Genomic DNA, 13,598 nt, shown 5'->3' on the forward strand with positions numbered 1-13,598 from the left:
TCATTTTGTATAAGTGAAATAATTACCGTCAAATTACTGCCATAACTGCGATTTTAATCTTTGGCAAATCAGTCTCAAAAATATGCTTCTAAAGATGTTTTTCACTGGAGAGATTTTAACTTGCCATAGCAGGAGAGCAGAGCTGTAACTAATGAAGTCAATGATCTTTTCCATGAAGTGTAACAGTACACTCCAGTGAGTTACCATTGTTACATGAATTTCAGACCTTGTTAATGTCATCATGATTTTCCTGCTATGACATAACAGAAAAAAAACTCAATTTTTGTCAGATCCACTGTTTTTCATATAAATATACATATATATATATATATATGTATGTCTGTATGTATGTATGTATGTATATATATAGTTTTATTCTCTGACATTTTTAGTAACTTTATACAAATATCATTGAGACTTTGTGCCTAATCTGTAGATTTACTGCTTGCATTGAAGTTGTCATATGCATTATACCCACAGGTGTGTAGCTACATATAATTGCATATCAACAGTGATATAGATATATAGGGATGATGACCAATGTGATGAGGTTGTAGATAGGGAAGAATTCATGTTCAAGTGACTTTTCTGTCTGTAAAGACTTTGTGCAGAATATTTCTATGCTGAATATGAAATAATCGACACTTAAGTGTTAAAGTTATTTATGATGCATTCTAAGTCATGTACTTTTGCATTCTGCTGGACAGGTTAATCTCTATCATTACACAAGATAATATGGGTTTTTTGTTTCGCATGTAACCAAAACTAAATGCAGCAGGACAAAGGTACAGTGGATTTCTTTGAGATGTAGATTAAAAAAAAGTTAGACTTCAGTCTCAAAATGGTACAGTAATAATCTCTGCATAGAATATAGTAGGTACTCATTGAATCAATTTGATGAATTTGCTATTGCCTTAATGGTAGGCCTCTCCAAATTTCCTGTTATTGTAGTGCATTTCAGTCATGTGGGATGCTCTACGTTGAGACAATACTGAACATATTTTGGCTTAAAATTGACCCACACTTCTTTTTTAAATGGCAAATATAGCTGTGGTCTCTGGGCCGTGCAGTTTGGAGAACTGCCAGACAACAAGTCAATGGTGACCTCTACTGTGTCTGCTACATGAAGTGAAAACACTGCATTGTGTTTTTGTATGGTATGATCTTTAATACCTCTTGTATTTCCTGTATTATTTCCATAAACTATTGGATTTGTGGAATGACATGCCTTTAGTATTTATTATAAGGTTGTTATTTGTCATTTTCGAGATCCATTTCACTTATTTAAACATGTCTGTGCTTTGCCTGTGCTGTGATACAAACCGCACATGAACGTATGCACATAAAGTGCGCAGGAGGCATCCTAGTGAACACTTAGGGAAACTGACAGGGGATTGCCAAATCATTTCCTTGCCTGGGAATGACGTCCCTCCAGCACATTCCAGTTATATTTAGAGCCTATATATAGTGGAGTCGCCCCCTAGGCTTTGTTGACTCTGCAGCAGGCAGCAGCAGGGGATCATCATACTGGAAGGAGACGTCCTGAAACTGACACCATGTGACCTACATAATTACAATATTATTTGTGATCATTAAAAGGCTAATGTGAATCAAAGTATTATTTCGGGTGAGATTTAATTAAAAAAAAAAAATCTAGTAACATTTGCACATAAACAACTCATATATGACTAATAGAGGCAATTAGGGCATATGTAAATGTAGTGTAATATATTAAACCTGCCTAAAACATCTACCGTATATAAAGACAGGACAAAGGAAAGTGCATTGCTGCTCATATTGCGACACAGACTGGAGTGACATGCCCCAAACCGGTTGAAATCCTCAGCTATGCTTTCTGGGTAAAGTGCGCCCCGGTATCCGCCCATATTCGCGTAAAGGAGGCCAACCTGAGCAGCTAGGCCGGACGCTGGATCAAATGGAAAGTTCAATCGATTAATTTGTCCACTTTTTCGCATGTTGCCGCTTGCTTCTGAGACGAGGTAGACCGAATTACATGCGGGCGTTTTCGGTGTGAAATAGGAAATGCAGAGATCGTGTGAAACGAGAGGATTATCAGCTTGACTTGTTTGGTCGCTACTTCGGACGCGGAACTCCACTCGCTAAAAGGTAAAACAAATGGATAAGATTCATACATATGTGTCGCTTTGGGGGTTTCTTGCAACGTTGCACCCTCTTATTTAGTAGGTAGCTCACCGCGTCCGCTACGTGACCACTGAAAAATAACACTATGGTGGAAATATTCATTTTCGCTAATAGTGCAAACTACGCCCAATTGTTAACCTAACGTCTGGCCCTGCAATGCAGACCTTTGGGCTAGCCTATCAATGGCGGCTTCAAAATCTGCTCCCTTCCCTTTTGAATGAATGGTACTAAGTTTGTTCGGACATACGGCGCAGACAGCGCCGCATTAATGATTTACTTATGTAAATCACATTGGGTTAGCACATAGGGGCTAGTTAGCTTACTGTTTGAGGCTGTGAGCCAGCTCCAGTGCTAAGCTAGCTAACAGCACAGCATACAGTGCTCGGAGGTTTTCACACAACCAATCTGGCAACCCCGAGGGCGCAGAGCAGTGGATTTAAATTAAACTCCTTTCGATTTTTAAGCCTGGTCTGGGTGTTATTGCCTGCTTGGACAAAGCTCAGGGCTTTCATTGAGAAGTGTGAAGGCCTGTTTTAACTTAGGCTGTTACACATAGGTGACAAACTGTTAGAAAGTGGTCTAATATTTACATGGCTCCATATCAATCGCCCATTTCTCCACAAGTCCCCTCTCCGTGTTGCTGGCCTTTCTGGAGAGATATTGTTGGGAAAATGTAGTTTTCCATGGGGCACAACCTTGTTGTCAGTTGCGTAGTAAATAAAAATGTGTCAGCATAAGGCAGCAACAAGCACGAATGTCACAGTCATATTTACAGGAAGTGATTTTCCCATTTAAATGCCACAACATCGTACTGCATCCAAATGTAATGTGCGCTGTGAATGTGTCGGGTTACCTTAACCCGACTGCTACATAGACGAGGGCGAAGAAACTGAATTTACTTATTATTGAACCATGGAATAAGATTTATCCCTCCATTACATATCTGTGTGTTGCTTAATAGACTTGACAGCTAACTGTACATGTACTACTCAAAGTCATTCAAACGCCCTTTCTCTGCCTAATAAGATGAAGAGTAGTAGTATTCTTACAGGCATGTGGCAGTCACCTTTCAAGTGTGACTGTACTGGTCTGTGACATTGTCAGTAGTCTTATCTGCTCAGGTAAAGATAAGATTTTTTTCCAGCTAATGGGCAGAGTAGCCTCACTGTAATATGTGTGAATCACAGACTCTGCTGGGTGTAATAGATAACATGTGGCCGATTATGTCAGGGGGCATTTTAAAGTGGTGAAAACACGAGTGGGTGTAGTAAATGTATACTACCCTACTTTGTGCACTATGTTACTTTGCTGACCAAATACCTATCAAACCACATTCTAGTTTTTTGTTTGTCTAGACAAGGCAATAATATTCAGTGGAACTCCTCCCTGACTGCAGGCTGTGCAGAGCAGTGAGCACTATGTACTGTAACTTCTGAAAAGGCCAGCTGCCACTATTGATGGGCGCTGCTCCACAAAGGATTCAGACAGCAGAGAGCCTCCCAGTTGCTTGTCAATTTTGGAGCCTTAATGTAATGTCATAGATTTCTGCCTGGGGCTCGATTCTGTTGTGTGGCTGCTACTCAGAAAGTACACTAAATATGTAGCTGGATTTAGACATTTGATCACATACAGGGTATACATGACTACCATTATTTCTTTTACTTTACCATCTGAGTATTTGTGCTATGAAGTCTGTTATGTTGTGTCACAGAAACAGTTTTAATAGAACCATTTTAGTGTAGTTTTAGACTGATAAACATCTGATTTATGATTTTGGGCTGATGATGATTTGATATGATAGCGTCTCATGAATTAAGCAACAGTTTTTCAGTGTTTATATTCCCTCATTTGCACATTAATCTCTTATAGATGAACCATCATATTCTGTTTGTGGTGACTGTTTCTTCTGCAAGCTTCTTGTTGAATTCTAATATAAGCATTTTCTAGATTAAAATCAAAATAAACATTGTGGTATGAAATGGAAATTTCCAAGGAATCAGCAGTATTAATAAACTTTTTTTGACATTAGGCAGTATGTAAGTGTCCGCCAGTCCTGACGATGCAGATTTCCCAGTGAGATGACAGCTTGTCAGACAGAAATTAAGAGTTGCAAATGGAGCTTTTACCATCCACAACAGAATATAACATCTTAAGTGCAGAGAGCCTTAAACTTCTGAGAGATACACTTCCAAACGCTTCCTTCTCAGGCTTTTGATCGTGCCTCAGATGAATTGATGCTGTGCCAGATGACTGTCTCTCTCTGGAGAAATATCTGAGTCTAATGTTCTTCTTTTGGGCCCGCAGGTGAATCATGACAGAATATAAGCTGGTAGTGGTGGGAGCTGGTGGTGTTGGCAAGAGCGCACTGACCATTCAGCTCATCCAGAATCACTTTGTGGATGAATATGACCCCACCATTGAGGTAAAGAAACTGTGTGCATGTAAATGTGTGTGTGAATGGCACTCAAGTCCATGACTGCCTTCATGGATTTGTGTGTATTTTAGTAAGGGGGCAGAACAAGGAGAAACTCTTCTAATGGAAAAAAAGACAGTTGCAGCAGGTTCTTCTGGTTTAAGTCTTAAAAAGACACCCAACAGGTTTTTATTAACTTTCCATGCAAGTCTGCTTGACTGCTTTCTCAGGGGGACAACCTACGCTGAGTGAACAATCTCATTACCATTGCAATCAGTTATTGATGTGATGTTGCAGGTTAGAGCTTCACTATAGATTATTTCAATACAAAATAACATGTGAAACAGACGCTGCTCAGCGCATTGGACTGTAATTATTTGTGTCGGATCAGATGAGTGTGGCCATCAGTGTGATGAATAACTGGTGCTTTGACACAGTGGAAATTAGGACCTCATTAAAATTTGAGATCAACTAGAGTATGGCATTAATTAAATGCAGCCCTGAAGCATCTTTCTGCAAAATCATATCAAAAATCATGTCGTGTTAAACAATGGAAACATCATACTATATACTTGCTATGCTGAACATGTATGTTTTGCTCATATGTTTAAATATCTACATTTCTTGTGACACACAGCCATTAACACTACTAAGGAATATAAAAATGTATGTGTTGAATCTTGTTAAATCATGCAATTTCAAAAACTGTTGCATTTTATGATACCATATGTTTACGTAGTATACGTAAGTATAATTATAGTTATTAATTCTTAAACTCTGTTATCCACAACCGCCTCTTATTATTTTTTATTGAGCTGCTAATCAGACACTTAACCCCAGAGTCCTGATGACTTTCTGACCTCTTCCTCTTCCAGGACTCTTATAGAAAGCAGGTAGTGATTGATGGAGAAACGTGTCTGCTGGACATCCTGGACACTGCAGGTCAGGAGGAGTACAGCGCCATGAGGGACCAATACATGAGGACAGGGGAGGGCTTCCTCTGTGTCTTTGCCATCAACAACACCAAGTCCTTCGAGGACATTCACCACTATAGGTGAGCTAGGAGACTAAAGGGCGGGAGTCTCTGTACCCAGCGTGAACACAGTGTTTTAATAGGTCCTAAAACATCTTGGGGTGTCCTGGTGGCCTAGGGGTATAAGGGGCTGACCATGTAATCACAACAGCTCATGTCTGAGTGCGGACAGAGACCGTTTTTGCAGGCCATTCTCCTTCCCTCCAACTGTGTATTTCCTGTCAGCTTTCTACTGTCGACTGTGTAATAATGCAAAGGCAAAAATGTTAAAACAAATATTTTCATTAAAAAAGCAAAAAGATTTAATAAATATTTAGATACATCTCTTGCTACTTCACTGTGTGTATGTATACATGTCCTAATAGGTTGCAGCATTTATCACAATTATCTTATTCTCACTCTTATGTCTTTATTGTAGTTACTCGGAACAGATAAAACCTTTTTAACATCACATTAAATATCAGTTTATGACCTGAGCTGGATTAAAATCAGACGACCCTTCTATTGTGTCTCTCATTGTACAGAGAACAGATTAAGCGGGTGAAGGACTCTGAGGATGTCCCCATGGTGTTGGTGGGCAACAAGTGTGACCTCCCGTCCCGGACAGTGGACACCAAGCAGGCTCAGGACTTAGCACGCAGCTACGGCATTCCCTTTATCGAGACCTCAGCCAAAACCAGACAGGTGAGAGTCCAGCCAGAGACAGCAACACCTTCACGACTCAAACAGTTTAACTTTCAAATCAGACACTAAACTGCTGTGGTATTCCAGTGCAGGTCTGTAGCGCATGTTGAATGGTGAGAAGTTGCATGTGGTCTCAGGTGTATTTGCTTGATGGACACAGCAGTCCCTCTGTAAATTTCACTTTGAAATCAAGTTTTATTATTTCACACAGGTAAACTCATACATATTTTGACAAGTGTTCATGCAAAGGCTTGATTATCATGGCACTGGGATCACAAGAAATGTTAAAGTCTTGAGTCATGAGGTGCTGTTGATTTGTGTCACATTCAGTGGCTCTGATGGTCTTTTTTTATAATAATGTTGCTTGGAAATGTCTTGGGCAATGTGCTGCACATCATTAAATCCTGTTTGGTTAATTGATTTTTTTATTTATGGGTGGTAATGTAATCATTGCATGCTACTTTGTCATGGCTATTTCGAAATTACATCATCATTAGGGCCTTCTGGGAAGGATCCTGCATTATAAATAATCAGCAAATCAGTAAATGTGTGTCAAGGAGTCTGCATGAAAAGACAAACTGTCTGTAATTACTCAGAGGGGGGTTAATGATTCTGCTTACTGGTTACTGTGACTGGGTGTTGGAAGATTAGCTGTGGCGGAGTCGGATCAAATGGTGTGTGTTGTGAGCATGGCCTTAGGGGGCTGACTGGCTGAGGCAGTGATCTGTAAACACATCCTTCTCCGGTCTCTCTGACCTGGGGTGAATCACAGCTCCTTCTGGTGCAGGGGAATTAATGACACAATGATTCATTTCTTACAGCTCTGTTCACCTATTCCTTACCTGAGTGTACCGATAATTCACTGTCTACACTGTGCTGCTGCTGTTGGACCAGCAACTGTCTCTTTCATTCAAAGCCACCCGGTGTTTCCCAAATCTCAGCGGTTTCATCTGAGGTCTCTTGGCAATCTCCCACACATAATGCATAATCAAAATTTATGTACTTCTTCCTTCATTTGAGTCTAGACAGTTAGTGATACACCACCCTAATCTTTTTAGCATCACTCACTCACTGTGGACACGGAAGGTAACTGTTTATAGTATTTCAGTTCAAAGTGGATTCTAATGGTGACATGTTCATGACAAAAATTAAATATTAAAATTTGTCCATGTGTATGCTCAGTATGTTCCAGGATGTTTTGACAAGTTTTTTAAGGCTAAAGAAGGTGTCAATATCAGTTTATGTAGATGATAAGAGACAACAGACATTGCAGGTAGACCCACTTCAGACAGATCAGTCTGCTTTGCTCTGTAGGCTGTAACACATGTATCCATATAGTGTATCCCCTTGTCTTCCTCAACATTGAGGGAAGTTGTGTCTCATACTGCAGAGAGTGGAAGATGCCTTTTACACTCTGGTACGGGAGATCAGGCTGTACCGGCTCAATAAAATCAGCAAGGAAGAAAAGACTCCGCGCTGTGTCAAGCTTAAAAAGTGTGTTTTGATGTGAAAGGGGTAAGTTTATGCAGCCGCGCGTCTACCAGCTCTGTGTGTATGTGTCTGTGTTTTTAGTCGGGATTGTGGAGAAGGCAATGGGATAAGACACGCAGTGAGAGCTGGTGCTTCATGGGTTCTCAAAAGCTAACCTGCTGGTTTCTACTGGGGCTGTGGTGAGGCTCTAACAGGAGGCTGAAACAGCCGATGATTTCTTCCCTTTTCAGTGTCTCTGTGTATCACGGCTGATTATTGTCTAACACCGTTTTCACACTGGGTTCAATTACTTAAGTCTGAACACGATCCTGAGGTACGTTTGTTATTCTTTCCTTACAACAGTGCAAGTGATGTACAAGCAGGCAGAGCCATGTGAGCACGATTAAAGTAACACAATCATCTGAATGGGCTGGAAAAGAAAACAAGCACCCCTTAGATGAAAAACACTTTACATGGCAGAAAGCTATGGTTGTTCTCTGCTCATAAACCAATGAGGTGTTTTCTTGCTAAAAAAAAAATACAACTGAAATGTGTATGTCTTTCTTTGAGAAAAGAATTTCATTCTGACTGCACACACGCCATGATGCAGTTGGCTCAGAGCCAATCAGACCTCCTCCTTCAGGTTGGCTTCCTGAAGACTTCTTGGTCTGCACTCTGTTCCAATAGAAGCATTCATATTATCAAATTTCCATGCCAATTGTTCATAAATTTGGAGTATAAACTACCAGTGTGAAAGCGTCCTAATCTGATGAAATCAACATGAAGAAAAGGGTTTAGGCTGATGAGCTGACATGTGTGATTAAAAGAGATTATGGTGAATCAGTGACCAAATCATGCACTGAAATGTGGGCAAAGAGGATATGTGTTAAGATACCGGCAGATATGTTGTGCACAAAAAAAAAAAAAAAAATTGTGTGTGTGTTTGTGGGTGACACAGTTTTTCTTGCCAACACAAATCCCTTCACCTTTATTCTTTCACTTCTTGCTGCCTTTGTCACAACCTACAGTGACCTCACACTCTTTACTCTGCAGCTCCTTGCAGATTCAGCATCACATTTATTGCACTATCCACACTGTTCCAGTGCTCACGTATTCACCTCAGTGTGGCATCAGCAGACACTGGCTGCATTTACATGGAGCCTATTATTCACCAGTAATCTGGCTAAGAGCTCAGTGAGAATATGAAAGCCTCATTTAAACACCCCAGGCACAATAAATTGGCTCATTCAAAGGAAAAAAAAAAAAAAAATCATTCAGTTTTAAAGTGGTAGTTTTAAAGCTTTTTATAAAGTGGGTTTCTCATTCCTCTTGAATCTTGGAATGTCACGTGCTTGCATACTTCACTTAAGTCAAAGCTGTTTACCTGAGGAAGATGTGCCACTCTTGTCTGTTATTTATAGCTTAAGAGTTTTCTACAATTTTTCCGAGTGGTGCATCTTTCCCAGGGGAACTATCTTTGAATAGTTTTCTATTTATTAGTTTTAGGGTGATGAACAGAAGGCGAGCCTTCTGTTCAAAAACTCTGTACGTAGAATATTTTTATAAAAACTGTTGCCTCAGTTCAAACCCACAGCAGTAAACTAGTAATAGTGCCAAGTGCTCAATGCAGATCCATCTTTTTTTTTTTTTTTTTTAAACTGTGTGTTTGCGTTGGTGGACTGCAAGTAGATTATTGGAAATGTAAACAGGACAACTTGTTCTTTCATTTTATTTAGCAGTCATTTAAACACATTGTGGGAGTATCTTGGGTGGATTACATTCAGAAGGAAAGCAACTGGCTCATGTAACTGCAGCTACTGTTTGTGTAGTTGTCAGTGGGAACACTACTGACTTTTATTCTGTAATGCATTACATTGCATTACAGTTATGTTTGATTTGTTCTCTACTCAGCTGTGTCTCAAGAAGCTTGAACTGGATTGATGAATTTCCCTGCACTCTGATGTGATGATGTGTGTCTGACATACACTTGACAGAAAATCAGAACAAACTGAAATGGACTTTGACACTATCCAAGATGATTTTTGGGAATTTAAGTTTTTAATTTCTGGTTTTGACTTGACAAAGTACAACAAAAATTAAACGGCCACAGACATAAAAAATGTTGTTTATCTTTGGCAGTCAAGGCTACACATCACTTTGATATTAAAGATTGGAGTGTTGGTTGTCTGATTTCTAGTTTTGGACACAGCTGTCAACAAAATGTTAAGTCTGCCCCAGTTATTATTTAACGTAAAGGAATTGCTCTCTACATTCAGCAGCCTTTAAAATCTCACCTCAGAATCAAAGGCCCTTGTCAATCCATTAAATGTTGCCAGGTTCTAAATGATTTTGTTTCTTTGTTTATTTTATGTTGGCATTAATTGGTAGTCTGATAACTTGTAACCATAACACTGTATTTTTTTTATTCTTTTTCCAGGGCGTTGATGATGCCTTTTACACATTAGTGCGAGAAATCCGGAAGCATAAGGAGAAGATGAGCAAGGAGGGCAAAAAGAAGAAAAAGAAGTCCAAGACAAAGTGTACACTTATGTGAATAATCACCCATTTTCAAGACAGACTAAAAAGAGAAACTATGTTGAACAGTTAAAGTAATACATTTTGTACATTACACTAAATTATTAGCTCCTTCTCAATACCCACCATACTGAATACTAAACCTGACCTGATTTTTCTGCCTTTCTGTTATTTGCTACTTTGACATCGATAAGCTTTATTTTCAGTTTAGTGCCAGTTGCCCACATGTGTTGGTCCAACAGCCTGTTTGATTTTATAGGATAATGATGATGTTGATTTGGATAATTTTATATAACTGCAGAGCTGTGAGCTAATTGCATCAGAGCTCATGTTTGACAAATTATTCATTAATAACTTAGGTTTTTTTTCTCCTTTGCTTAAAAGGTCATGACCTGCAAAAAAGTTCTGTAATGCCCTTTTTTTTTAAGTATGGGATGCCAAAGAAAGAATTTCCATCCCGACTTGTAGACAAAACGGACATGAAGAAAGGACCAACATTCAGCCAGATGAGATCCAAATGTCCTAGCCACTGTGTAATGTCCCCATCTCTAATGACCTCTAGGTATGACTTAGTTATGTCACTGATATAAGTATGCATGCAAACTCCTACTCTTCTCCGAATGTTTTAATACCCTAATTAGCTATTAATTAATTTGCAATTTGTCAATGCTTTGTACTATGTGGGGAGTGATTTCTTGCCTACATGAGAAGAATTTTTTTTTTCTTTTTGCATGCATTGTGTCCGAGGTGACATGGGTATTGCAAACTGCCTCTGGTTGATACATTTAACAGAGCCAGCAATGAGGAACTCTGACCCAAGTCTAGCTTTTCAGGTTTATAAATTATCATCAATATTTGGTTTTGTCCGAAAGAAATCAGCCTTTTTTGCGTGATAAATTACAAATTCAAAGATCCATGATGGTCTGGATTTTTACACATTTTGTGATGATAGAATGGGACAAGCAGCCTCATTTCGTGTTGGTCAGAGTCATTTTATGTTGCAGGGATTGATGCCACGTCACAAGCTTGTGTTGCAAGGCTTGCTCGACCTTACTGGTTACATGTTTCCTGCTTTTCTTTCCTCTAAGGCTTGACTGCAGGATTGTTTTTATTCATCCTGACAATTATTTTTCAATCATTATATTACAATTTGTTAAACAAGGTTGTCAATTAAATTAATGAATTAACAATTAAGGACTTCTCCTGTCAATATTCTCCTGATAGAGGGCATAATATTCAAACACAATGTTTGATAGGTTAAATACTAAATTTGAGGGTTTGTGATTCTCCAGTAGCGGCCACAGAGGTGTCATGCCTTGCGCATTTTCTTAAACTGTTGACTCGTTCGCTTGTGACTGGCTAGAAAGCAGGTCGCATCTTTTGAGCAGCTTTCAGGAATATTTCTCTTGGTGTGGTGTCACAGAGATTGTTGAAAATGTTTTCCAAATGAATTTTCAGATTCTTCCTTATGTGGAGCTTTTGAAGGAGCTTTTGGATTCAATTCCCCAAGTGTTGACATTTTTTGGTGGGCTGCCTTTCAACAGAAATGATTGTCCAGCAGAATAATTTGTCATCGTCTCTCACCAAGCTCATGTTTCGTGGTGATGTAACTGGAACTGATGTTTGTAAATGGGGCAATAATTGCCGTAAAATTGGTTTTTAGAGAAAACTGTCTGAATTTAATAAAGAAAAAAGTCGTAGTTTCTTTCCCGGGTCAACCCATATTTCACCTCTTCCATCATATTTACAAGCTGTTCCCTGGAGGATTTTTATTTGCCTTTTATTGTTTGCATTAGGTGCTACATTTAAACGGTAGAGTGTCAAGACAACATTTACTTTGTCTCCTGTTTGCGCTCATGGGACCCACAAAATGTTGTTCTAGGGGTGTGATGGTATTGACACAGAAAATCCAGACATGACACCTTTTGCTTTCAAATTAATTAATTTTGACCCAGTTTATTATTACCTCTTTTTTTTCATGAAGTAGATGATAACTGTTAATGAGATTTTTAATTAAGCAACCCTCTTGTTAACAATACTGTTTCAAAAGTAGTTTTACTGAAATGTTTGAAATGTTCCTCTTCCTTTTTTTGCGTGCCAACAGCTGATTTCTGAAATGTATCATTTATACCTGGATCGTATTTTAACAACCTTTGTATAGTTGTGATACTGAAAGGTGCATATTTTGTAAATTGTGCTTCATTTCGTTGGTGTGTCTAAATGAATGTTGCTTTAATGGAGTTTCACTCCGCTCTGTGTATGTGACTAGAGTGTGACTGGGTCCAGGTCTAGGGAAGTGAATGAATGACCACTTTACAACACACCTGTTGTGGGCAGTGTAGAGTGGTGATCTGATCTCAAATGAGTCTATTTTTTGCCATGAATCTCACCACTCCTATTTAATGTGTAATAAAGAACAAAGTAAAGAGGTATTCAACTTTGTCTTTCCTTCCTTCTTATTCTCATTCGCTTCAAAACACTGGTTTATTAAACTTGAATGACCTAATAGCACATGCTTACGTCATCACAGCAAAGCAACAACAGACAGACTGCTGGAGAATTTCAACATAATCATTATATTGATACTTACGCACAGTATCATAAATGTCCATATTTACATTTTCTGAGCTAGGCATGCATTTTGGTGGTTTCTTCCTCTGAAACCTGAAGATACATGAATGTTCCCCAGCAGGTGGCACTGTTCACTCATTTTGCCAGATGTGTTTCTTTAAGGCCATAAACTTTATGAAGGGGCTGTTCTCCAGCAGCTGCTCACACTCCCAGACAGAGTGAACCCACTTTTAGCTTTTACAAGTCATATACATTTTCCAGAATAAACCAGGACTAAATATGTTTATTTGAGAGGAGAAAAAAAGAAGGCAATTCGGTATTATAAGCAGAAATGCTCCTAAAATGCAGGGGCAGTCATGTTTTGTGGGGAGAAATCATTTCTTGCATTGTGAAGTTGATATGTTTGAGGTTAAATGAAAGAAATTATTGCTTAATCATCTGCTTAATTTTCAAAATGAACAAAAGTAAAAGTAACGGTTTTATATGATAACACCAGTGGTAAGAGGGGATATTTAAAGTGACAGTTGGATTGTGGCTTATTGTAAAGAAATCATTCTTCCTGACTCTCATGAAAGAAAAAAAAAGACTGGTGACAAAAATGTTGCTTAATTATTAAGGCATTCAAATCCTTTAATTACTCTCTTTTAAGTTTGTAAGAGCTTAAATTGCATGAAAATGATAAACCTGATTAACCAGTATGTCTAATATAAATGTTTTATATTGGATTAA

The 13,598-nt window shown here is 38.8% G+C and overlaps 1 protein-coding gene across 2 annotated transcripts; it reads left to right on the forward strand.

Moving 5' to 3' along the window:
• The first annotated feature begins 1,489 nt into the window (after nt 1–1,489).
• Nucleotides 1,490–12,730, forward strand: kras (v-Ki-ras2 Kirsten rat sarcoma viral oncogene homolog). Of its 2 annotated transcripts, XM_071502874.1 has the most exons (6): nt 1,885–2,127; nt 4,468–4,585; nt 5,452–5,630; nt 6,134–6,293; nt 7,684–7,808; nt 10,201–12,730. In XM_071502874.1, the coding sequence occupies exons 2-5, from the start codon at nt 4,475–4,477 to the stop codon at nt 7,801–7,803; spliced, it is 570 nt and encodes a 189-aa protein (XP_071358975.1). In that variant the 5' UTR covers nt 1,885–2,127; nt 4,468–4,474; the 3' UTR covers nt 7,804–7,808; nt 10,201–12,730. The 2 variants fall into 2 exon arrangements, with proteins under 2 accessions (XP_071358980.1, XP_071358975.1); XM_071502879.1 differs by lacking the exon at nt 7,684–7,808 and having other exon boundaries at nt 1,490–2,127.
• Nucleotides 12,731–13,598: the final 868 nt, after the last annotated feature.

This window comes from Trachinotus anak, unplaced genomic scaffold (assembly GCF_046630095.1).
Source record: "Trachinotus anak isolate AG129_WGS33_773 ecotype Australia unplaced genomic scaffold, CSIRO_AGI_Tana_v1 ptg000002l, whole genome shotgun sequence".
Classification (NCBI taxonomy): Eukaryota; Metazoa; Chordata; class Actinopteri; order Carangiformes; family Carangidae; genus Trachinotus; species Trachinotus anak.